General features: G+C 43.8%; 1 protein-coding gene and 1 pseudogene across 1 annotated transcript in view; one reads left to right on the top strand and one right to left on the bottom strand.

Moving 5' to 3' along the window:
• Nucleotides 1–34: 34 nt before the first annotated feature.
• The window catches only part of FUT10 (fucosyltransferase 10), a 76,516-nt gene continuing 49,576 nt past the window's right edge, over nucleotides 35–26,974 (bottom strand). Inside the window, exons 4-5 of the mRNA XM_005893734.3 lie at nucleotides 8,814–9,649; nucleotides 35–372 (exon numbers count right to left, since the gene is read on the bottom strand). Coding sequence (XP_005893796.1) covers nucleotides 148–372; nucleotides 8,814–9,649 — 1,061 coding nt within the window. The 3' untranslated portion in view covers nucleotides 35–147. The remainder of the gene's footprint in view (nucleotides 373–8,813; nucleotides 9,650–26,974) is intronic.
• Nucleotides 20,886–21,870, top strand: LOC102276073 (PC4 and SFRS1-interacting protein pseudogene; annotated as a pseudogene).

Here is a 26,974-nt window from a genome sequence, read left to right as displayed (position 1 = left end):
CTAAGGGTAATTCATATCTATCATCGGACAGAGCTCACTTGAGTAATGCAGCCATTTATTCTCATCCTAATGGATCGTCAACAGAGCAGCTATTATATTCAAACAGCAAGGCAACCTAGAAAGTAAAACCCTACTACTTTTTGGATATTAGTCCTTGAATACTAGGGCCCAAAACTCTTGAGTTGAAAAGTTTTGATTCCTATCGACCAGCCACCTGAGTGCCCGGGCTTCTTTCTTGGATTGCTGGAAGCTTGGTATCCACATCTCTCGCAAAGAGCGCCGACGTGGGACCAGGGGTGAGAAAGCGAACACTGTAGGCTCTGGACAGCTCAGGTGGGTAACGTCTGCCTGCCATCTTTTGGGTGGTAAGCCCTGCATTGAGAGAAAGAGGGAAAAATGAAAAATGTAAGTTAGCACAAGTCTCATGCTCCGTAAGTGCCTAAAGCAAGTACCTTCACTCCATGGAGTCTCCATAGTCACACTCCTGAAGAGTTAAAAGGAGAAAGAAAGTATCTAACATTTATTGAGAATATCCTGTGCACCAGATGGGCTTCCCAGGTGGCTCAGTGGTAAAGAATTAGCCTGCCAATGCAGGAGATTCAGGAGGCGTGGGTTCAATCCGTGGGTTGGGAAGATCCCCCGGAAGAAGAAATGGTAACCCACTCCAGTACTCTTGCCTGAGAAATCCCATGGACAGAGAGGCCTGGGGGGCTACAGTCTATGGAGTCTCAAAGAGTCAGACACGACAGTGACTGAGCGCACAGAACACACATGCATTAGATACTCTGCTCGGTGGGCTTCACAGACTGTCTCATTCAATCCTTCAATCCATTCACGCCAAAGTACATCCTTATGGAATTTTAGAACACACAAGAAAAGGAAGAGACTTTACAAACTCCCTAAGAGGAAAAGATCAATTTGGAAGGTCAGAAGTTAGGATGGTTTTGGATTTCTGGACAGTAACACTAGAAGTTAAAAAGCAGTGGTGAAATTTATTGATGAGTATTAACACTAGGAAGTACAACTTCAAGGAGAAAAAGAAAAGTTGCATAGCCTCAAAATATCTCCACCCATATGTTTACTAATTATTGTGGTGGTTTCAACATATGTCGAGGGACTTCCCTGGTGGTCCAGCGGCTAAGACTCCATTCTCCCAATGCAAGAGACTTGGGTTCAATTCCTGGTCAGGGAACTAGATCCCACTTGCCATAACTAAAAATCCTGCACGCTGCAATGAAGATCAAAGACCCCACATGCAGCAACTACGACCCAGTGCAGCCAAATAATTAATTAATTAAAAAAATATATATATATATATCCTCAAATTAGTTTATATTCCTCCCACAAGGAGGCGAAGTTTAATTCCCTTCTCTTTGACTGTGGGCTGGATTTACTGACTCGCTCAGTGGAAAAAGAAAATTAGTAACTTCACAGAGGGAAAACCTAGCAGACAGCACCTTAGGCAGGTGATCAAAGAGAGCATCACCAGTAACACATCATGCTGATATCACTCATCCCCTGATATGATGCAATGAGAAGGTCCTTTTCACCTCTGTGCTCTTATTCCGCCAAATCCAAAACCCAAGTCTCAACATGAGAAAACATCAGAGAAACTCTACAGAGGAACATTCTGCAGAATACTGACCCATCTTCTTCAAAAATGTCAGTTATTAAAAAACAAGAAAGATGGCACAACTGTCACAACTGAAGGCATCTGAGGCGACATGAGGAGCAACTACAATCTGGCATCCTGGATCCGATCCTGAACAGACAAGGGATGTGAGTGGAGAAGCTGGAGAAATAGGACTCAAGTCTGTATTGCAGCTCATTGCAGTATTAACAGTCAACATTGGTTTCTCAGTGCTGACAAATGTGCATGGTTAGATAAAATATTAACATTAGAATAGAATTCTGGCACTCTGCACTATCTTTGCAACCCTTCTATCAACCCGTAATCCTTTCAAAAGTTGACAAAAAAAATTTAAAGAAAGCCAATAACAAACTGCCTTCAAAATTCTGAACAAAAAAAACAAAAACAAAACTAATGTCCATTTTAGTAGTTTACATTCAGCTAAACTATAGTTTAAATGTTAGAATCAAATAAAGACATTTCAGACATCCCCCATACACCCTTTGTCAAGAAGCTATATGAGGGTCAGTTCAGTTCAGTTGCTCAGTCGTGTCCGACTCTTTGTGACCCCATGGACTGCAGCACACCAGGCTTCCCAGTCCATCACCAACTCCCGGAGCTTGCTCAAACTCATGTCCATCAAATCGGTGATGCCATCCAAACATCTCATCCTCTGTCATCCCCTTCTCCTCCTGCCTTCAATCTTTCCCAGCATCACAGTCTCTTCCAATAAGTCAGTTCTACACATCAGGTGGCCAAAGTATTGGCACTTCAGCTTCAGCATCAGTCCTTCCAATGAATATTCAGGACTGATTTCCTTTACAATTGACTGGTTCAATCTCCTTGCAGTCCAAGGAACTGTCAAGAGTCTTCTCCAACACCACAGTTTAAAAGCATCAATTCTTCGTCACTCAGCTTTCTTTATAGTCCAACTCACACATCCATGCATGACTACTGGAAAAACCATAGCTTTGACTAGATGGATTTTTGTTAACAAAGTAATGTCTCTGCTTTTTAATATGTTGTCTAGGTTGGTCATAGCTTTTCTTCCAAGGAGCAAGAGTCTTTTAATTCATGGCTGCAGTCACCATCTGCAGTGATTTTGGAGCCCCCAAAAATAAAGTCTCTGTTTCCATTGTTCCCCATCTATTTGCCATGAAGTGATGGGACCGGATGCCATGATCTTCGTTTTTTGAATGTTGACTTATAAGCCAGATTTTTCACTCTCCTCTTTCACTTTCATCAAGAGGCTCTTTAGTTTTTCTTCACTTTCTGCCATAAGAGTGGTGTCATCTACATATCTGTGGTTACTGATATTTCTTCCAGCGATCTTGATTCCAGCTTGTGCTTCATCCAGCCCGGCATTTTGCACGATATACTCTGCATATCAGTTAAATAAGCAGGGTGACAATATACAGCCTTGACGTACTCCTTTCCCTATTTCCAGTCTGTTGTTCCATGTCCAGTTCTAACCGTTGTTTCTTGACTTGCATACAGATTTCTCAGGAGGCAGGTCAGGTGGTCTAGTATTCCCATCTCTTTCAGAATTTTCCACAGTTTGTTATGATCCACACAGTCAGAGGCTTTGGTGTAATCAGTAAAGCAGAAGTAGATGTTTTTCTGGAATTCTCTTGCTTTTTCGAGGATCCAACAGATGTTGGCAATTTGATCTCTGGTTCTTCTGCCTTTTCTAAATCCAGCTTGAACACCTGGAAGTTCACGGTTCATGTACTATGGAAGTCTGGCTTGGAGAATTTTGAGCATTATTTTGCTTGTGTGTGAGATCAGTGCAATTGTGCGGTAGTTTGAACATTCTTTGGCATTCCCTTTCTTTGGAATTGAAACGAAAATGACCTTTTCCAGTCCTGTGGCCACTGCTGAATTTTCCAAATTTGCTTCCAAATTTGCACTCATATTGAGTGCAGCACTTTCAAGCATCATCTTTTTGGATGAGGGTACAATCAACCAAATAAAAAGAAAGTTAAGAGAAAAGGATAAAAACATACAAGAAGCAGAGGTGTCAACATAAAAGAAAAAGACAGGAAAGGCAATTCCCAAAATGCTAGGGAAGGGAGATCTCAGAGTGGTCTCTACACAGTGTAGAGGGCAACCAGATGTACCTAATATATGTCACAAGGCTCCAGGAGAGATTTATTCAACAAGATGAAATGACTTGAATGCCTGGTATAGCTGAACATCTTCAAAGGAGGTTTAAACAATCAACAAGGATTGAATTAGTTATGTAAAAGTATAAAATAAACAAACAAGAAATAAGACAGTTATTAACTCGAGGGAAACCAAAAGCTGTATAGGTAAGGAAAATAAATCATAGTATATACTACATGGTTCATTTCTACATAAGTTACATGATCATATAAACAGTGGATGTTAAAAAAAATTATGTATAAGAGCATGTTAGTTAGAAACATTGAGTAATAATCAAAACAATTTGTTAAGTATGGTGGTAAGTGGCTTCCCAGGAGGCGCCAGTGGTAAAGAACCTGCCCGCCAATGCAGGAGATGCAGAAGATGTGGGGTTCGATCCCAGAGTTGGGAAAATCCCTTGGAGGAGGGCATGGTAGCCCACTCCAGTATTCTTGCCTGGGAAATCCCATGGACAGCCAGCCTGGTGGGCTTCAGTCCGTGGGGCTTCAGGGAGTCGGACACGATTGAGTACAGCACATGGCTGGTGGTAAGTGGCTGCCTTCTAGGGAAGGAGAAAAGAAAAAAGAAGTAGAAGATAGTTTTCTTTTACTAACTTTGCAGAACTAATTGATACTTTAACCTATGTACCTGTATGTCTCTTTCTTAAAATTTTTTTTTTTATCTTTTGGCCACACCACGTGGCATGTGGGATCTTAGTTCCTCAACCAGGGAAAAAACCCACGCCCTCTACATTGGAAGCACAGTCTTAACAACTGAACCACCCGTGAAGTCCTAAAAAAAATTTTAATGTGAAGATATTAGAGTTGATAATAGTCAGGTTTGCAATGATTACTCTTCATCCATACCAAATTTAGAAAGCAGAGCAGAAAAACCAATCTGAAATATACTAGAGATGTTTAGCCTGTAAAAGAGATGACTTTGAGTGAGCATAAAGCTTGTTTTGAAGCATCTAAAGAGGTTACAAACAGAAGAGTGAACGAACTTGTTTGGTAGAGTGTGAAGGACAGGGTTGCCTAAATTCTTTCTTCTCGATAACTACTCACAGATGGTCATGGAGTTTGGCTTCCAAGAGCCTGGAACAAGCGTAAGGATTCTTTACCAAGACAAAATTGAGCACAGAAAACCAGAACAGGAATCCAAATGGCCAACCACAAGAAAATGCTAAGACGTACAATCTGGGGAGTCTAAATACCCATCCAGGGACGCCCCTGATGGACCAGCGGCTAAGACTCTATGCTCCTGGGTTTGATCCCGGATCAAGGACTAGATGCCACGTGCCACAATTAACGGTGCCACATGCCACAGTGAAGATCCTTCTTGCATGCTGCAACTAAGACCCGGCATGGCCAAATAAACACCAACTCAAAGTTCAAAGGATTAGATGCAGGCTCAAACTTCGGGTTACTACAGCCAGAGTTCATGATTGGGGAGAGCCTGTATTTGGAGCAAAACCAGAATCAAATAAGGAGGACCCCAATCGATTACTACAAAACAGCTTTGGAAAGGCCATTTTTCATCTTTCCTGACTGATGGTCACATAATCAAAGCTGTATCTCACCGCATTAGAGTTTGAAGTGGGTAGCTAAGAAAGAACCACAGAAGGGGAAGTCTTGGTTCAATACAAAGACCGGTATAACTGTAGAAATTTAACAAAAGATAAGATTTGCTACCCTAAAAAATGGTGAAATCACCAGCCCTGGAAATGTAACATAAATTAGCAGATGACTTGGTTGTGATATTTGAAACACCAGTTTCATCTGTACTGACCACACAATCTTCAGTGGCCTTCCCAACCCTAACCTTGCGTAACTGTCTACATGAGAAAGTCAGTAGTAATACCCTCTTTCCCTGCCTGCCCACTTGAGAGTCCTTCCAATGCTGTAGAATAAAGTCCCATTTAAGGTGACATCATAGAGAAAAGAATCTTGTGAAATGGACTCTTTTAGCTCTAGTGTTCTTCCAGAAATGTCTCACAGTGTGACCTGAAGAAAGTGTGTCCCATGAAATGGTTATGACACGTTTCGTAGTAACTAACTTTCAGCATCCCAAATTGCCTTTCCAGCTGAAGTCCTGGTTAGAAAAACAAGCTGTTCCTAAACTACAATTAATAAATAGTTTGCTTCCAAGGAGAATATGGCTCCTACTTTAACAATAAGGAAAAAGTCAGATTATCTACAAATTCATAACTCTTCTTGAGTTCGTCAGGGAACCGAGACCAAACAACAACCAAGTGAACTGAACCCCAAAGTGACGTGTTCATCTCAGGAAAGACGGACACAGGCTCAATTTCACCTTTTGCAGAACACAGGTGAAGGAGGAGGCTACCACAAAGTAGGTAACAAGAAATCAACTAAAATTTTAACAAATCCTTATAGGTATGGGCTATCATGTTAGTTTAGAATAGCTCAGTTCAGTTCAGTCGCTGAGTCATGTCCAACTCTTTGCGACCCCATGAATCACAGCACGCCAGGCCTCCCTGTCCATCACCAACTCCTGGAGTTCACTCAGACTCACGTCCATCGAATCAGTGATGCCATCCAGCCATCTCATCCTCTGTTGTCCCCTTCTCCTCCTGCCTCCAATCCCTCCCAGCATCAAAGTCTTTTCCAATGAGTCAACTCTTCGCATGAGGTGGCCAAAGTACTGGAGTTTCAGCTTTAGCATCATTCCTTCCAAAGAAATCCCAGGGCTGATCTCCTTCAGAATGGACTGGCTGGATCTCCTTGCAGTCCAAGGGACTCTCAAGAGTCTTCTCCAACACCACAGTTCAAAAGCATCAATTCTGCAGTGCTCAGCCTTCTTCACAGTCCAACTCTCACATCCATACATGACCACTGGAAAAACCATAGTCTTGACTAGACTGACCTTTGTTGGCAAAGTAATGTCTCTGCTTTTCAATATGCTATCTAGGTGGGTTACACCAAAAAAGAGGTCAAACTCACTCAAAAGCTCTTCTTTTTTAAAAAAATATTTATTATTTATTTGGCAACATTGGGTCTTAGTTGTATGCAGGCTCAGTAATTGGGGCACATAGGCTTAGTTGCTCCACAGAATGTGAGATCTTAGTTCCCAGACCAGGGATTGAACCCACATCCTTGGCATTGCAAGGCAGATTTTTAACCACTGAACCACCAGGGAAGTCCCCAAAGCTTTTTCCATGTACCTCCATCAGATGCCCAGGAAGAAGACTGGGGCCAGGGTAGAACACTGGAAACAGCCTCCTTCTTTGGCCCGGGGCAGAGAAGGAAATGTCAGGAAGCCCCTTCCATCTCCCCAGAACCTTCCCTTACAAAGAGAAAAAGTCTTACAACACTGAAGAAGCTGGAGCAAACCTTTTATCTTCAGATCCAAGGGATGAAAAATCTACCCCTCCCCCATGCAAAATTCACCTGTCTCATGGTCTGGGTGGAGGCTGGAAATGAATCCGGACCTAGGATCCCACCAGGATACCAGAGGTCACCCACCCCTGAAGGGACACAGAACTCTCTTCCATCCAAACCAACCACAGATACAAGGCAGAGTCTGGCTTGAAGGAGAGGCAAGAACACTGAGAAAGCTTCACTCCTGAGTTCCAGGAATGCAAAAACCTGCCTAAGCCTGATGCTGCCAAGAAAACAAAGAACCTACCCTGCCCACACCGCGAGCCCGTCGCTGAGCAACAAGCCACAGCAGTTTACTGCCGATGGAGGGGCAAGAGCAGGGAGACCTCCTCTGTGACCCGGCAATACAGGACCTGCCAAAAGCTGAGGGTGGGGCAGAAAGGCTGAGGAAAGCAACTAGTGCCAGGTCCCACTGTAAGCACAGGTAACTTTCATAGTTAATACTGATAATATTTAATTATTGATTATTGTAATTATAAATACTGGAATAATTTGAAGCTGTAGAGCACTAAACATAACAGTAACAACACAAACCTCTCTTTTTTTTTGGCCACACCCCGTGGCATGTGGGGTCTCAGTTCCCTGACCAGGGATGGAATTTTCACCTCTGTAATGGAAGGCAGAGTCTTAAACATTGGATTACCAGAGAAGTTCTGCAAACCCAAATTTAGGTCAGCTCTTGAGGTGGCGCTAGTGGTAAAGAACCTGCTTGCCAATGCAGGAGACACGGGTGTGATCCCTGGGTCAGAAAGATCCCCTGGAGGCAGGCACAGCAACCCACTCCAGTGATCTTGCCTGGAGAATCCCACGGACAGGGGAGCCTGGCCTATGGCCCACAGGGTCACAAAGGGCCGGACACAACGGAAGCGATTCGGCACCAGACTAGACCAACTCAACTGGCGTGAGATTCTCATAGGAGCGCGAACCCTACTGCGAACTGCACCTTCGAGGGATCTAGGCTGGGTGCTCCTTATAAGAATCTAATGCTGATGATCTGAGGTGGAGCTGAAGCAGCGCTGCTAGCCCTGTGGAGTGGCTGCCACTGTCTCCTGTCACCCTGAGATGTTTTCCAGTTGCAGGAAAACAAGCTCATGGCTCCCCCTGGTTCTGCATTATGCTGAGTCGTATGATTATTTCATTATATATTACAATGCAATAATAATTGCAATAAAGTGCACGATAAATATAATGCACTTGAGTCTTCCCAAAACATTCTCCTCGCTGCCCCCTGGTCCATGGAAAAATTGTCTTCCATGAAACTGGTCTCTGGTGCAAAAAGACTGGGGACCACTGGGCTGAAGGACTGAAAATGTGGATGAGATTCAGAACTTGCCATTTTTTTAATTTTTTTGGCCTTCATGCCTCCCCTGCAGCTTCCGTGCATCACTGCCCAGCACCTGTAGTGTGGTAACCTCCAGAAGAAACAATAAAGAAGAATTTAAAGCCTTCAGGACAGACCAGTAAACTTCATGGCAGTCCTCAAATAGAAATGAAATATCCATCCTTCCTGCAGAGCCTGGCCTCTCTGATAAGAGTGAGGACCAGCGATGGGGCAGCTGCAACAGAAGAATGGGGAGCAGCAGAGAACGTCAAGACGGCCAGCCCAGCACCTCTCTGCCAAACCTGGACCTGCTTACCTTCTCCCGGAGCCTAATGTTATCCCACACCTTGGTGCACACCATACACTCAAACGCGTCGATGTAGTTGTCCTGCTTAACGTCCTGCACCCCCCACTTCCGTTCCCTGAGCGCGGTGAGAAGTCGCTGATTCGAGATCTCGCCCTTCAGCTTCCATTCTATGTAGGCCTGGTAGCGTCTGTCATCCTGATCCAGCGCTCTGATGTAGCTCGCCAGCTCTCTAGGGTGAGAAAATTCTGATACCAAGATAGCACTTCTATTGCTTGGAAGCCAGTCTGCGATGCTGGGGGATCCGTAATACACAGGGACGACCCCCAGTTTCAGAGGTCTCCAGAGCTTCTCAGTGATGTAGTCGTTGCACACCGCATTCTCAAAAGCCAGGATAAACTTATACTGGGCGAGGATCCTGTAAAAGCCATCGGCGTCCATCGAGGCCGGGTTGCTCAACTGTGGAGGGAGAGGTTTGTTTCGCAGACACTCGCCGTAGGAATCGACCTCAATGTATGTCATCAGCTCTCGAACATAACTGTCCCTGTCTGAGGGCGGGTCACAGTCGGACTGTACATACACCAGCGGGGCGAGGCTCTTCCGGAGGTGGTTTTTGGACCGCAAGGGGACCAGGTATCGGAGTGACGTCAGGACTTCCGTGCCCTCCAAGTACTGGGTGGTTAGTGGCAGGTGGGAGTGCCGGCTGAAGGTGGCGGTGTAGTTGAACAAGGTGATGACTGGCTGGTGAAAGAGCTTATAATTATTTTTTGGAGACTCTTCGTGAAAAAGGGCCCAGTCGTGATGGGCTTTCCGAGGCAGAGGTAAGCTATCTATGCTAAAGTCAGTACCTAGGAGAAAAAAAGACAATGTTAGTATGTCCAAAAGAACTCTGGTGTTTCAGTTTGAGTCCACCTGGGAAGAGCTTGAGGCTATAAATAAGAAGCCTGTCACAGTGCCTGCAAAATGCCTGGCAGTTAGACTTCCCTAGTGGTGCAGTGGATAAGAATCCCCACCTGCCCATGCATGGGACATGGGATCCATCCCTGGTCCGGAAAGATCCCACATGGCGTGAAGCATGTAACCCACACGCCACAAATACTGAGCCTGAGCTCTAGAACCTGGGAGCCACAACTCCTGAAGCCCCAGTGCCCCAGAGCCTGTGCACCCCGACAAGAGAAGCCACTGCAATGAGAAGCCCACACATCCCAACTACAGAGTAGCCTATGCTCACTGCAACCAGAGAAAAGCCCACACATAGCAACAAAGACCCAGCACAGCCAAAAATAAATACATAAATAAATAGTTTTGTAAATGCCCAACAGTGAGAATCATGAAGCTTTCAACCTCAGTTCAGTTAAGTCACTTAGTCGTGTCCAACTCTTTGGGACCCCATGAATCATAGCACGCCAGGCCTCCCTGTCCATCACCATCTCCCGGAGTTCACTCAAACTCATGTCCATTGAGTCGGTGATGCCATCCAGCCATCTCATCCTCTGCCGTCCCCTTTTCCTCCTGCCCCCAATCCCTCCCAGCGTCAGTCTTTTCCTAGAAACTGCTTATAGGGAGGGTCACCAAGGAAGGACCCTCCCTCTCATTTTATGAAAAGAGAAATGGGAGTAAGTGTCTAGCCTGGTTCTAAAGAATTTATTCCATTGCCTCCTGCAACTGGCTTTTTCTTTCCAGAGGCATTACCCAAAGAGGGAAGGAGAAATGAAGAGAGAGACCATTCTTAGAAAAGAAAAAGGAAGCCGAAAAGGGGAAAGCAAACCAGTTTGGCAGATTGATTAAATGGAAAAGAAAAAAAAAGGAAATTATGCAAAAGTAGCCAGAACAAATACACGGGATAGGTTTTTTTAAATCCAAAATGATCAATTTTCAACAAAGTGCAGTGAATCAGTCTTAGTCAAAATGGTAGATAAGAGGCTTTTAAAGACTGAAGAGCTGATAACAGCACTATGCTACAGATTGCTGAAGGATGGACGTGAAATAACAAGCACATCATGAAATAAAGGGCATAACAGGATTATAACTGTGAGTGATTTTAGCTTCCAGAGGATTAATTGGGGGAAAACTTTGAAACACGATAATGTGCAGACAGAAATGATGGATGTGGTAAACCATTGTTTCCTGACTGTGGGTGGAGACCCAATCAGGAAGAAGTAACTTCCATAACTGAGAAAGAAGAATTAAGACAATATCACAATACATAACACAATTTCTAAGGTGTTCCAGACACTGGTGATGTTTTGGCCCAGTGACTTGATTTTTTTTTAATGCAAGAAAATGGTATACACACACACACACACAAAATCCATCTTCTAGCATCCACTGGGGAAAAAACACACCAAATAAATTCTTCCAGAAAAATGAGACCTATTCTCTGGTAGAATTCATAAAAATAAACTATGTAATGCCAGTGCACACCCTCTCAAATAAACACATACTCTTTGGTACAAACAGTACATCAGTGAGAAATCAATTAATCAAGAGAGGCTTTTAAACAATTAAAGATCAAAGAAGTTTATGCTGGACAACGTATACTGAGCCCCAGAGAAACTGCTGAGGGTTATGTGTTACTGTCTTGATAACAGGCTTTTATTCTCAATGAGGAGGAATGAAAGACCACCATCAAAAAATGGTCATATCTTGGTTTTCTTGGCATTTACTACACAAGTCCTTTAGAAGCAAAAAGAATACTCGGGGGACTTCCCTGGTGGTCCAGTGGTTAAGAATCCACCTTCCAGTGCAGGGCACTCAGATCCATCCCTGGTTGGGGAAGTAAGATCCCACAGGCAGCAGGGCAACTGAGCCCTTGCTGCAACTACTGAGCCCAAGCACCACAACTAGAGAGGAGTCCACGTGACACGACTAAGACCCGATGCAAATAAATAAATAAAGAGAATACTCACACACGCCTGAACCGTAATGGCACGTAGAGCCGGATGGTCAGCAATGGGTAACAGACAAACATCGGACACGAAAGAGAGCTTGAGAAGAAAGGCAATTTACTGCAATGAACTGGCAGCTGCTCACAAAGGTTCTAAGTCGGTCAAGTGGCCAATGATGGGCACTGAGCCCATAAATTTGAGTTAGAACATAAAGCTTCCACAAAAGGCAGAGCAGAAAATCAAGGGCATTTTCCTGGGAGAGGAAGATCCAGACTCTAATCCATAGGCACAGAGGGCAGGGATCCAGATGTACAATTAGAGGCTGGAGGCGATATGGTTAAGATGAAAGCGGGTCTAGCGTTAATGATCTGGCACAAGTGCTCTGAGTGAGGGACTCAGACACCAGGGACCGTCCGCTGCTGGGACCTGGCACACGGGTGACTCTTAATCGCCTCACCCTGCAGTCACCATGGCAAAGATCCAAACTGCAGAGCGAGGAAGCAGAGGGCACAACGAGTGCTTCAGAGCATGGAGGGGCCTGACTCTCATCGCTGCTTGTGGCATCTATAAAGTACAAGAGGAAGGAAACACGTTGAGACCTCGTCACAGCCAATATCGAAGTCTGTGTGTTGGTAGTAAGAATGAGACTTATTCTTATGAAACCGGAACCAGTTATAATGAGCTTTTCATTCATTTTAACTAGGAGGTGAGGGCTTCCAGGCTCATTATACCTTGCATTATACCACACACACACACCACATTGAAGTAAGTTGTGTTTTTTTTTTTTTAATCAGATTCTTCCTAACTACAATTCTCTGAGGAAGATTAAAAAATATATGTCATCTTGCCCAGCAAGCTCCTCCCCTAAACTTACAGCTTATCGTTGTAAACACTCTAGAATTCTTAAGTTACAACCATAACAAACCTAAAATACTTCTCTGAGGATATTACAACCGACGATGCGAGTGACAGTATTGAGCAATTTCTCAAAGGTACTTGGATGTGGGTTCGGCTCCCCAGGTGGTGCTAGTGGTAAAGAACCTGCCTGCCAATGCAGGAAGCATAAGAGACTCAGGTTCGATCCCTGGGTAGGGAAGATCCGCTGGAGGAGGGCATGGCAACCCACTCCAGTATTCTTTCCTGGAGAATCCTATGGACAGAGGAGCCTGGCAGGTTACAGTCCATGGAGTCACCGGAGTCAGATATGACTGAAGCAACTTAGCAGGCACACATGTACTGGATGTGGGTCAGGAAACAGCTGAGTTATTTAGCTCTCTCTGATGCCAGGGCAACGCCCACTGTAACAAGAGTCAGAACTGGGGTATTTAAAGAAAAGAAAATCAATTGATCCATGATAAATCTATACAAATGTGACTAACTTGCATGTGACTGGTTCAGTTTTGTACAGCCATGTTCACTGGCTCTTACAGGTAACAACTTCAGATTCAAACTTCCTTTTCTCTGGGTTATTTTGTGTTTCCTGAATACTGACTAATTCATTCATCCCTTTATTAGCTGACAAACAGATCTTCAGCACTAAAGTGCCCCCTGTAAAGGAAATCACAACGAGAAGCAGAAAAGGAATACAATTCATGCTGGCAAATGGTGCTTCAGCCTCAGACAGGAAGGGGAGGCGGACACCCGCCACAGCACGGACGAACCTTGGGGACGTTGTGCTGAGTTCAGTGATGTAAGTCAGTTACCAAAAAAAAAAAAAAAATACTGTGTGATTCCTCTTATCTGAGGTCCCTAGAATAGTCAAATCCATAGTCAAATCCAAATGGTGCTAGGATGCTGATGATGGGGACTGAATCTGCAAAGGCAGAGAAGCCGAGTGACCATCCTTTATGAAATGTTTATGTGCTCTCTTTCTTCTTCAGGGCCATATACTCTTATTATTCCCACACAAACTGGGAAAAGCAGGAGGCAACACATGTTACTAACCCCACTCTATGAAGAAAGTTTGGTTTGAGTTGTGTATCTGAAGTTAAAGATCCCTGGTGGGGACCAGAATTTTCAGACTGGCTAATGGCAAAGGACCAGAGAGACCACTGGCCCCACTACAATGCTGATGCTGTTGAATAACCGACTCTTGGCAGTCCCAAGACACTCACAGAAATATGACCCAGCTTACACCCAGTCCGCTTGGGAAGAGGCATGCCTTAACTCAGAAAAAAGAAATGTTCCCACACAATGTCCCCCAAAGGTCACCTGTTTTTAAAAAAAGGACCTCTACTGTAAAATGGTATGGCCCGTAAAATGTGATCCTGCAAAAAACTCCAATAGAAGGATCTAAAATTGCAGAGGAAAACAATTTAGGCCAAGGGGCTCTTTGATAATATTATCTGCATAGTCCATGGCTAATTCATGTCACATGAATTTTCTAGACTTACCCACATGGCCCATCAGATTGTTTATTTTCTGTAAGTTTCTGAGGGTTACCTAAAAATACCGCACACACACTTCTGCAGACAGCCTGGCTCTCACCACTTCAGAGGGACTCTGGGAGAGGTCCTGACTTCCAGACCCATATTCTCCTCTCTTCTCCTGCCATCTCTCTTTATGAGTCTGCTTACCTGACCGTTACATCAATTCTACATCATGTAGCCCAGCAGTCCCCAATGTTTTTGACACTGGGCAAAACTGGTTTCCTGGAAGATACTGACCGCTGGGCAGGGACTAGTTTTCTGGAAGACAATTTCTCCATGGATTGGGGAAGGGGGGTGGTTTGGGGATGATCCTGTTCAGGAGTGCATGACCTAGGGCCCTCACATGCGCAGTTCACAGTAGCTGAGCAGACAGGAGGTGATAATGCAAATGATGGGGAGTGGCTGTAAATACAGAGGAAGCTTCACTCGCCACCCTGCTGTTCACCTCCTGCTGCCCAGCCCAGTTCCTAACACGCCCAGGGCTTAGGGACCTCTCTTGATGATACACGTTCAGCTAGGCATCTGTGCATTCTACCTCTAAGCATGGAAATCTCTCAGACCACCCTGAACAGAACCGGTGCTGCAGGCCAGTCAATAAGTTTGCAGTCCCCTTCCTAACAGCACAGGGCCAGAGGCAAGAGTGCAGAGTCCCACCCGCCATATGCCTGAATATTTCAAGGCTATAAATCAATCTAACAGGCTATTAAATGTTTTGTCTTCTACCTTTACCATACACACACAACTCATGATTTTCGTTTAAATCAAGCAAAGCCATAGTTCACACCAAACATGGATAATATCTATTCAAAATGAACATCTTTCTCTACTACAAACCACGATTCTCTTTGGGGCTTGGCAGGACATGACAAGAGGAGAAGGGAGACGACTCTTTCTCACTTGCTGACTCACCCTCACCTACTCGCTCAGACCTTGCCCTCCATTCACTCAGTTCAGTTCAGTTCAGTTGCTCAGTCATGTCCGACTCTTTGTGACCCCATGAATCGCAGCACGCCAGGCCTCCCTGTCCATCACCAACTCCCAGAGTTCACCCAGATTCACGTCCATCGAGTCAGTGATGCCATCCAGCCATCTCATCCTCTGTCGTCCCCTTCTCCTCCTGCCCCCAATCCCTCCCAGCATCAGAGTCTTTTCCAATGAGCCAACTCTTCGCAGGAGGTGGCCAAAGTACTGGAATTTCAGCTTTAGCATCATTCCTTCCAAAGAAATCCCAGGGCTGATCTCCTTCAGAATGGACTGGTTGGATCTCCTTGCAGTCCAAGGGACTCTCAAAAGTCTTCTCCAAACACCACAGCTCAAAAGCATCAATTCTTGGCGCTCAGCCTTCTTCACAGTCCAACTCTCACATCCATACATGACCATTGGAAAAACCATAGCCTTGACTAGACGGACCTTTGTTGGCAAAGTAATGTCTCTGCTTTTGAATATGCTATCTAGGTTGGTCATAACTCTCCTTCCAAGGAGTAAGCATCTTTTAATTTCATGGCTGCAGTCACCATCTGCAGTGATTTTGGAGCCCCACCAAAAATAAAGTCTGACACTGTTTCCACTGTTTCCCCATCTATTTCCCATGAAGTGATGGGACCAGATGCCATGATCTTCGTTTTCTGAATCTTGAGCTTTAAACCAACTTTTTCACTCTCCACTTTCACTTTCATCAAGAGGCTTTTTAGTTCTTCTTCACTTTCTTCCATAAGGGTGGTGTCATCTGCATATCTGAGGTGATTGGTATTTCTCCTGGCAATCTTGATTCCAGCTTGTGCTTCTTCCAGTCCAGCGTTTCTCATGATGTACTCTGCATATAAGTTAAATAAGCAGGGTGACAATATACAGCCTTGATGCACTCTTTTTCCTATTTGGAACCAGTCTGTTGTTCCATGTCCAGTTCTAACTGTTGCTTCCTGACCTGCATATAGGTTTCTCAAGAGGCAGGTCAGGTGGTCTGGTATTCCCATCTCTTTCAGAATTTTCCACAGTTTATTGTGATCCACACAGTCAAAGGCTGTGGCATAGTCAATAAAGCAGAAATAGATGTTTTTCTGGAACTCTCTTGCTTTTTCGATGATCCAGCGGATGTTGGCAATTTGATCTCTGGTTCCTCTGCCTTTTCTAAAACCAGCTTGAACATCTGGAAGTTCACGGTTCACGTATTGCTGAAGCCTGGCTTGGAGAATTCAGGACACCACAAATGAAACACCCATTTGCTCTCCCTCCTCAGGGTCTCTCCCTCTCTGTCCTCCACTGACCAGCCCCCTCAGAAAGCACCTGAGTGTGTCGTCTGTAAGGTTTTTCCCTGGTTAAAAGAGCCCCCACCAAAACACCTCTGCCCCACCTTTCAAGTCCCTCAAAGGAAACTGCAGCCGAAGGCCAGGTTCAAGTTCAGGACTCTCAGGCTCCTCCGAGTTTCAGACTAGCAGGCAGTGGTGCCTGGACCCCTTTCCTTCCACCCTGGCTCTGTCCCACACTCTGGGGATCTTGCAAACATCGACACCGAAAATTGACCTCAACCTGCAAGGCCAAGTTCCACCACGAGCGCTCTTTTCATCACTCTTCAAGCTTGGCGAGCAGCCCCCCTTGGCCCACAGAACCCAGTTTCAGCAAAGAATCCTGCTTGTTGGTTTAGTGAGACACACCCCCCCACCCCGACCCTCGACCCTCAATGTCTGAACAAGTTTCTCAATCCAACGGCTAGTCTGCCTTTAGCAAGAATCCTGTTATGCCAGTTTAGCAAGAACTTTCCTGCCTTTGATGTCCTCTTAGTCATTTGCTCTCCGTTGACTCCTCATTCTTGCTGGCTCTCAGTCCCCAGCTGTCTTTGCTGGACTTGGAGTTGAGCTCAGTTCTATATCGAAGTCTCTCTCTTCTACTACAGTAACTCCAGTAAAATCTTCCTTGCTGTTTTTAACAAATGTCTAGTGTAGAATTTTTCTTTTTCTTTTTGGCTGTGCTGTCCAGCATGTGGGATGTTAGTTCCCAAACCTGGGGATCAAACCCTCTGCATTGGAAGCAGGGAGTCTTAACTGCTGGACCGCCAGGGAAGTCTCTGAAATTTTTCTTTTACACTCCACATGTTTGCAGTCACCCCCGGCCATCTATCAAGCCCAGGAGTGCATACTAGCAGCCCAGTTTGATCTTGGAAGGATAAAGCAGAGAACTGCCCAGTGCAAGGTCTGGAAGTGGGCTCCACCTTCGCCTTGGGGGCAAGGAATTCTGGGATTCTGGTGTGTGTAGTGTGATGCCTCAGCCAGGAAGCATGGGCTCTGTGGGCACAGGTGAGCAAGTGACCTTGGTCTGTGGACTCTTCTCCCCACATGAAGGGGAACAGCTGAAGGAAGACCACACAGACTCTTCCTGAGCAAGTATAAACATTCCAGTATCCAAATTCATGGTGCATATGATCCTCTTCAAACACGGTTACTGGGAGGTCGGAATTCAAGCTCTGAACTACACAGACGCCTGATGTACCTTTTCTATTCCTTAAACCAAAGATACAAAGTGAAAGTGAAAGTCGTTCAGTGGCGTCCGACTCTTTGCTACCCCATGGACTACACCATCCATGGAATTCTCCAGGCCAGAATACTGGAGTGGGTAGCCTTTCCCTTCTCCAGGGGATCTTCCCAACCCAGGGACTGAACCCAGTCTTCCGCAAGGATACAAAGTTGGACTGAAAACTTGTGAACAGTGATGCCCAATACGGTCGGGGAGGAAGAGGAGCGACTGGAGGGGTGATCACTTCCCTTTAGCACTTTTCCTTAAAAATGACTCCTTTTTCAATGATTTATTCTAAAACAGGCCTACATAACTACTGTTGTTCCATCTCCACTGAGGTTTTTAACTCAATCTAGTTACTGATGGATCCTAAATTTATACTGTATCCAGACTGTTCCCCTAAGCTTCGACCAGATATCTAGCAGCATTCAGAAAAATTCTGCTTGGGGAGTCCAGAGACAATCACAAAGTACGGGGCTCTGACTAAATTAGCCATCTTGCTCTGAAACCCGTTCCTTTACGGGTCTTCTTTTTCTCCATCAACGTCATCACCAAGGTTGGTTTAAAGCTCTTACAGTAAGCCAGGAGTTCTACCTCTGAGCATAACGCTTCATTTTTTTAAAAATAGATCTCAGGTGCACAGAATTGGAGTTATCATAACCTTTGGCACATGACACACTTTAAAAGGCCAAGGATAAAGCTACAGAAACGACATCACAGATATTTGGAATCTTAGCTCCAACACAGGACTCCAGAATACCCAGGAGCTACTGCCCAGTGTACAGCCCCAGAGATCTGAGCAGTTCCTCAAGCTTTGACAAGACGGACCAATAAATAGCTTTTTATGCTCATTTTTCCTTGGAATCCCTATGAGGAACAAAACATCATGTACGTGGAAGATTTTGCCATTTTTTAAACAATTTCCACCCAAAATGGACCCAAGGTTCTGTGCAGTTACACAGGTTACACAGTCTTCCTCTCTCTTCTTGTACTCTACTGATCCTTCAATCCCTCTGTAATCAACTCCTGTAATAAATTCCTATTGTTTGAAATACCTAAGATAATCTTTATTCCTTTCAGACTATGATTAATACATAAGCCCGTTTCCAAAACTTGAGATTTCTATCTGATTACAATTTTTATTCCAAGTTTTGTTCTGAGTTTTCTCTTGGTTTCTTTCTCCTGATTTTTCTAAAAATGCTATCTTTCTTCATAATTCTACCCCCTTGTTACCACTTCCCAGGCTTCCGCTTTCCATTTTCTAAGAAAACAACCTTTCTGTTTAATCTCTTATTCCATCCGGTGAGGACGTGGAGGCAGAAAAAATGCAAGCCTTCTATTTAAGGAGAGAAAATATAAAATCAGAAGATGAGACTCCCTTTAAGAAAGGAACCCTCAAATTACTGGAAATCAAAAGCACATTCTTCATCCAGGTATGTTGAAAAGTGTCTCTCTGAGTTGCTAATAAAAATATACAGAATACTGATGACCTCAGGTCAGTTTAGTCACTCAGTCGTGTCCAACTCTTTGCAACCCCGTGGACGGCAGCACTCCAGGCTTACTGATGACCTAGGTAGTACAAAGAATGATGAGGTAGAAGTGAAGGTCTTCCAGGAAACTCTACCTGACCATATTCTAAGTTTTATCACAAATTACAAATCATCTTTGCTGTATTTCTGGCACAATCTAAAAAAAGATAAAGACTTTCGTGTTGCTTTAATAAAATAAAAGATTTTATTAAAGAGCCTTTACCCATCAGAAATGATCACTTGTATGGCCAAAAGATATAAAAGCTAATGAAACAATGAGCAAAATATGGTTATTGTGGGAGACAGCAATAGCTCATAAATCACACCTACTGTTAATCATCTCAGCTGTAGCTAAACTTCCAGTGACCTCACTGAGTTTGTTCTCATTTCCTGCCTTGGATTAAATCATAAAGCTCAAACAACTTTTAGTTTTTGAGATAAACTATTACAATCGCTACCTCCCTGCCCCAGCTGTCTGCAATAAGCTTAACAGCCAATTTAAGTACTGGACAGTTTCTAAATCTAAGTGAAAAAAAGAAATTCAGTGTCTTTCCCAGTAATAACTAGAAGAAGTGAGGATTAAGTGCTGTGAAGACCAAGGAGAAACCGGAGCAGAAATAACACTGTGCAGTGCAGCCAAAGCACTGCCCTCCGCCTGGGGAGACAGGAGCTGGTGTCACCAGGGCTTGTTAGCACAGCCACTTTGACAAGTTCCAGAAAGTTCCACTCAACAGGAAACTTTCATGGCCCTGGTTAGGGTTTGTGGTCTCTCTCAAGGCACGTGAGCATTTACTCTCTAATATTAAACCCACATTCAGATGCTTCTTTGCCCCACATTCTGAACCCCACTATTGAAGGCAATACACCTGGGGACAGGAGACACCACCACTAACTCAGAGAAACCCAGCCACTCCTAAAAGAGCAAGGTTTCACTGAACCCTCCTACTTGGAAGACATTAAGTTAGAAACTCTGTGGCTTCAAACATGAACCAAATAGGTCTCGGGTATCTTATGATTATAAATGTAAGTATTAAACCATTAGCTCTAATTCAACATTTCTTGTTGCTTAGTCATTCAGTTGTGTCTGACTCTTCTGTGACCCCATGGACTGCAACACGCCAGGCTCCTCTGTCCATGGGATTTCCAGGCAAGTACACTGGAGTAAATTGCCATTTCCTACTTCAGGGGACCTTCCTAATCCAGGATTGGCAGACGGGTCTCCTGCATTGGCAGATGGATTCTTTACCACTGAGCCACCAGGGAAGGCATAATTCAACATTCAGTTCAGTTCAGTCGCTCAGTTGTGTACGACTCTTTGCCACCGCATGGACTGCAATGCCAGACTTGCCTGTCCATCACCAACTCCCATAGCTTGCTCAAAGTCATGTCCATCGAGTCGGTGATGCCATCCAAATTCAACATAGAATAATACAAAGGCAAACAGCTAGGGCAGGAGAAAAAAAGGAATATTTACTTCTGACCGGTCAGACAGTTGAAAGCTGAATTTCTGCTAATTACATTTTTTAAAAAATCAAGCAGGGCAGCGGCAGCGGCGGTTGCTATTCGGAGCCGTTGAGACGCCTCTGCAGCAGCCGGTGGCACGGGTGGCTTGCGTGGACGCAGGCAGGCGCGGCCGGCACCCCGAGGCATCCTCCCCGCATTCTGCCGCCGCCCCGGCCCCGGTCCGCCTTCCCGGATCCCCTTGCGGTCCGCGCCGCCGCACCTCCTGGGCTTCGGACCCTCGGCCTTGCCGCTGAAACATGACTCGCGACTTCAAACCTGGGGACCTCATCTTTGCCAAGGTGAAAGGCTATCCTCACTGGCCAGCTCGAGTAGATGAAGTTCCTGACCGAGCTGTAAAACCACCCTACAAACAAACCACCGATTTTCTTTTTTGCAACTCATGAGACTGCATACATCCCAAAGGATGTATTTCCTTACTCAGGAAATAAGGCAAAGTACAGCAAACCAAATGAATGAAAAGGCTTTAATGAAGAGTTTATGGGAGATGGATAACAATCTGAAAGTGAAATTTTCAAGTCAACAGGCATCAGCTAAAGTGTCAAATCCGTCATCTGATGTTGAAGAAAAAGAAACAAGTGTTTTCACAGGAAGACACTGAACATGAAGAAAAAGCCAGCAATGAATGTTATGAAAGCAATTGACATAACCACTGCAAAAGCTGCGGGGTGAGGGAGGAAGAGAAAGCCAGAAAATCAAGTAGAAACTGAGGCCGGAGTAGTGACTACAGCAACAGCATCTGCTGATCTAAAAGTGAGTCAAAGAGGACAACCTCCAGCTACAGAGGTCGAGATTCCAAAACCAAGACGCAGACCCCAAGTGGCAAAACAGCCCTGTCCTTCAGAGAGAGACATGATAACTGAAGAAGACAAAAGCAAGAAAAAGGGGCAAGAGGAAAAACAACCTAAAATACAGCTTAAAAAGGATGAAGAAGGCCAGAAGGAAGAAGAAAAGCCAAGAAAAGAGATTTAAAAAAGAGGGGGAAAAGCAAGTTGAATCAAAAAGGAAAGATTTAGCCAAAACAGGGGTTACATCAACCTCTGATTCTGAAGAGGAAGGAGATGATCAAGAAGGTGAAGAGAAAAGGTGGGGGAAACTTTGACACTGCTCATAGAGGGAATATGCTCAAAGGACAACAGGAGAAAGAAGCCGCGATAGAAAACGCAAGCAAGAATAGCAAATGGAAACTGAGTAACATAAAAGAGATGAAGGAAAGAAGCCAGAAGTTAAGAAAGTAGAGAAGAAGCGAGAAACATCCATGGATTCTCCACTTCAAAGGATACATGCTGAAATTAACAATTCACTCAAAATTGATAATCTTGATGTCAACAGATGTACGGAGGCCTTGGATGAACTGGCTTCACTTCAGATCACACAATGCAACAAGCTCAAAAACACAGACATGATAATGCTTTTTTCAAAGTACGGCAATTCAAAGTTAGGTTATCATGGAAAAGTCTGCAATGTTGTATAACAAGTTTAAGAACATGTTTTGGTTGGTGAAGAAGATTCTGTGATCACACAAGTGCTGAACAGATCTCTTGCTGAACAAAGACAGCATGAGGAAGCAAATAAAACCGAGGATCAGGGGAAGAAAGGGCCAAATAAAAAGCTAGAAAAGGAACAAACAGGTTCAAAGGGTCTAAATGGAGGATTGGATGCTCAAGACAGTAATCAGCCACAACACGATGGAGCTAACAATGAAGAAAGCAAAGACAACCGAGGCGGGCAGGAAGAAAAAGCCATCCAGGGAAGAGAGAGACTGCAGTATCTCTGAAAGTCTCTAAACTAGAAAACTAGGTTGACATACCTGGAATATAGAGAATATTTGAGAAGTTTGCAATGGTTTTCATTTGAAATATTTAGACTGCTGAAAGTTTTAAATTTTTATAAGCATAGGTTTTGATGTTTGAAACTTGTTTTGAGGGAGTAATCTCCTTATCTTTGTTTAAAAGTGACTAAACATTGCTAATTGTACGTGTGCAATATTAACAGCTACATTATACAGTGAATGTGAGGGGAAGTTCATTTAGGAAATGTTAAACTGCTCTTCCAGACATTGGTTGTAGTATATTTTCATTTAGTGTGTGTATGTTAATGTGTAATTGATAGTAGAAAAAAGTTACATTTTTAAAACTGCTACTTGTATAAACCTTTCCTCTTTTCTCAGATACTGTGGGTTTTGTGCATAGTTTTTACAAATCTTAGATTTACCAGGCTGTCTTTTCACTGTTGTGGGTTTTGTATAATTTAAGCATTTTTATGGTTGATAAAATGTTACTTCTATCAAGTACTCACACCCTCCTTTCTTTTATCCAAAGTTGATTTCAATCTCAGTCTACCTTGTGCTACATTATCCTGCTGCTTTCTAACAATGTGCAGTCTGTATGTCTTTTTGTATGACAGCTAGATACCCAACTGACATTGAACTGACAGTTCTAGGAGGTGCAAAACTCATGTTAACTTCTGAAGGTGATTTAGTTTCATGCCTGAGAATTCAGTGAAAGTCACATGAGTTTCCTGCAGTAAGCAGTGGTGTATGTAGGAATGAATTTGGCTTTTAGGGTTCAACCATTTAAGATCCTTTACAGGTAGTAGGAGCTGAAACTGAAAACTAGATGATAAAAGTTTATTTTTGAGAAATGTCTCAAGTTTCTGAATTTTTTAAAAAGTCCCACTCATTAAAGAAGTCATTAAGTATTTTTTAAATTGGAAAAAATGCAATCCATAATGCTTTTTGCAGTAAATAAATATAAATACTATATAAGGAAACTAACATATTTGAAAACATGGCTGTATGGGAAGGGAATTTTTATTTCTAACACATACATGTGACAGGATTGCAAAAAGCTAGTTACTCCGAGGCAGTAGACAAAAGTAAAGAAGTTGTCTGTATATTCATGTATATGGACTGAATGAGAGTGAACCAAGGTTAACACAAAATTTAAGAACAACCTTAACAAACAGCATTTCTAAGATATTCTGAATACTAGGTCAGTTGCTGGTTTGCAGTAGCTTAAAAGATGCTTCTCATGTTTGAAAACTAGGAATACAGGGGAAAAGGCTTAATACCAGTGTTTGTGTGTGACATGCATTGCATGCTTTGACCTCTGGGGTAATTGTTTTTCATCTTTATGAAAACTTGGAATCATTTCAGTAATTGGAATTTTGCTTTTGAGAGGTCTTACAATGGAACTAGGACCCACTGTTTTGAGGGAACTCTGTTTGATTCTAACATAATTTAAACTTGGACAAATTTATTCTAGTTAAGCCATAAGTTGTCAACATGAAAACTTGTTTTGATTAAAGAATTTTTCTATCAAAAAAAATCAAGCAATTAAAAAAAATCTAATTATTAACTCGGGGTAAACAAGAAAAGTAATCAGTGTACTGATTCATCCATGAATATCATTTGGGTGGCCATATAATGCATGGTGAGTGTTGATCTATCAAATACAATAATAAAAGTGGAAGGCAAGGATTCTAAAAGGGGAGTGAGTGTGTATGTGTGTGTTGAGCAACAAAAGGTAAAAGAATAAATCCTGATCTTCCAAGATAGAGTCAGAAGTTAATGCCTAACGCTGAAAAATTATGAAATAGTAATATTCCTGTGTTACTTAGGCTTCTCACTTGGCTCAGTGGTAAAGAATCTGCCTGCCAATGCAGGAGGTCTGGGAGATGCAGGTTCCATCCCTGGGCCAGGAAGATCCCCTGGAGGAGGAAATGGCAACCTACTCCAGTAGTTTTGCCTGGAAAATTCCATGGACAGAGGAACATGGGGTCTCAAAGAGCCAGACACAACTGAGTGACTGAGCATGCATGCACTATATTATAATACTTAGAGATCTGGCGATAGCAACCAAAGGAGTCAGATAAAAGTCTTAAGTGGTAACATCAGGAGATAGCTATTCGCTGTCTAAATTTGGAGTATGTATGGCACCCCACTCCAGTACTCTTGCCTGGAAAATCCCATGGACAGAGGAGCCTGGTGGGCTGCAGTTCATGGGGTCGCTAGAAGTCGGACACGACTGAGCGACTTCACTTTCACTTTCACTTCCATGCATTGGAGAAGGAAATGGCAACCCACTCCAGTGTTCTTGCCTGGAGAATCCCAGGGATGGGGGAGCCTGGTGGGCTGCCGTCTATGGGGTCGCACAGAGTCGGACACAACTGAAGCGACTTAGCAGCAGCAGCAGCATGGCTTTCATAAAAATTAAAATGAAGTGAACAAAACATTATGTAAGAAAGAGTATCTTCCTCCTCATCCCTTAGGCACCTAGATCCCTCTCCTGTGTTTCTTTTATGTTCCACATTTTTTAAAAAGGGCTCCCCAGGTGGCACTAGCAGTAAAGAATCTGCCTGCCAATGCAGGAGACGTGGGTTTGATCTCTGTCTCGGGAAGATCCTCTAGAGAAGGAAATGGCAACCCACTCAGTATTCTTGCCTGGAGAAATGCACGGACAGAGGAACATGGCAGGCTACAGTCCATGGGGTCGAAAAGAGTTGGACACAACTGAGCACACACGCACACACATACACACACATACTCACATGTGCGCACACGTGCGTTTTTTTTTAAATGGAAGGATGGATGGGAGGAACCAGGGAAGGAAGGAAGGCAGTCACATTTAATTGAATCGAATCCAGGAAAAATAAATTATATGATGTACTATTATTTTTTGTGTCACTAAGAAAAACCACAGGGCCAACGGTTAAGACTCTGCTCCTCCACTGCAGGGAGGCATGGGTTTGATCCCTGATCCGCCTGCCACAAGGTGTGCCAAAAATAAAGAAAAGAAAAATATTCCCAATTAAACTGTTGATACAATGCTTCCACATACTGAGAATTTTTATTTATACTTACTGAAAGAACTCTTTCAGATTTTCTCATACATTTTTTATCACTTATCACTCCTGTTAATATTGTGAGAAATATAGAGGAGAAAATTTGTTTAAGTATCTAACACACTTTTACAGAGTCCAGCTCTTCTGAATCACTTTCCAATCTCTGATGTCTCTTTTTGAACACACTATTTTGTTCTGTGCTGTTAAGACTGCTGGCAATCCTAATACAACACTGTAAGTCAAATACAACTCCATTAAAAAGAAAAAAAGGTTGCTGGCAATACAGACTGCTTAAAAAAGTGCTCCAGTACTGTCTCCAAGATTTTTCTCCCAAACCACTGACACCCATTCCCAACTTTTGATGCCGATGCTTTCTCGGTGTGACAAGAAGCCGTCAAAGAAAGGTTTCTGACACCACCTTGACTCATATTTTCCTCAAATGGCCCTTCACTGGTTTGGGGATGGAAACATCCCCCAGCTGCAGTGGTCCCCTCGTGCCAGACAGAAGGACAGCCCAATTCATGCCCACACAGAGAGTCTCAGCTGCATCACTGGTGATGCTCCATGGACAGTGACTGAAGGAAGACTAGAAATGCACATGGCCACCTGATGCGCAGAGCTGACTCACTGGGAAAAACCCTGATGCTGGGAAAGACTGAAGGCAGGGAGAGAACAGGGTGACAGAGGATGAGATGGTCAGATGGCGCCACCAATTCAATGGGCATGAGTTTGAGCAGACTCCGGGAGATGGTGAAGCACAGGGACATCTGGTGTGCTGCAGTCTGTGGGGCCGCAAAGAGTCGGACACGACTGAGCGACTGAACCACAGAAAGGCAAAATACATGCTGATTTCAGAGATGTTAAATTTGAAAAAGAACAATGCTCCTTCTGTTCTTTTTCTAAAAAAGGCTAAATTGCTACTGCCAGCGGACCTGAGGAGGAGGACACATCTGAAAGATGAGTTTTCCAAACTGCCTTGCTCCTCATTTCATCGTTCCATATTCAGTTATCTCGTGGTCTTCTGCATAAGCCTGAACTACAGCATTTCTCACACTCAACTATAATTATGTGGGCACCTGTACAGACCCCCAGCAGACAGAGGGGCTTTCGAGGACCCGTGTCTTATTTCATCTTTGCTGTGGAACCTAACATAGTATCTTGGATATAGCAGGTACTCAACGATATTTGGGAAATAAATATAAATACATTTTGGTCTTATTTTGCAAAAGCTTATTTGGGCAAGAAGAGGCAGTTAAGAAAGAAGTAAAAGTAAAAATGGGATGTTGGGACTTTTCCTGGTGGTCCAGTGGTTAAGAATCTGTTTGCCGTGCTCGCTTCGGCAGCACATATACTAAAAAAAAAAAAAAAAAGAATCTGTTTGCCAATGCAGGGGACAGGGGTTCGATCCCTGATCCAGGAAGATCCCACGTGCTGCAAGGCAACTGAGCCTGTGC

This window comes from Bos mutus, chromosome 27 (genome assembly GCF_027580195.1).
Source record: "Bos mutus isolate GX-2022 chromosome 27, NWIPB_WYAK_1.1, whole genome shotgun sequence".
NCBI lineage: Eukaryota > Metazoa > Chordata > Mammalia > Artiodactyla > Bovidae > Bos > Bos mutus.
The sequence above is the reverse complement of the archived record's forward strand: the minus strand, read 5'-3'. Positions and strand labels throughout refer to the sequence as shown.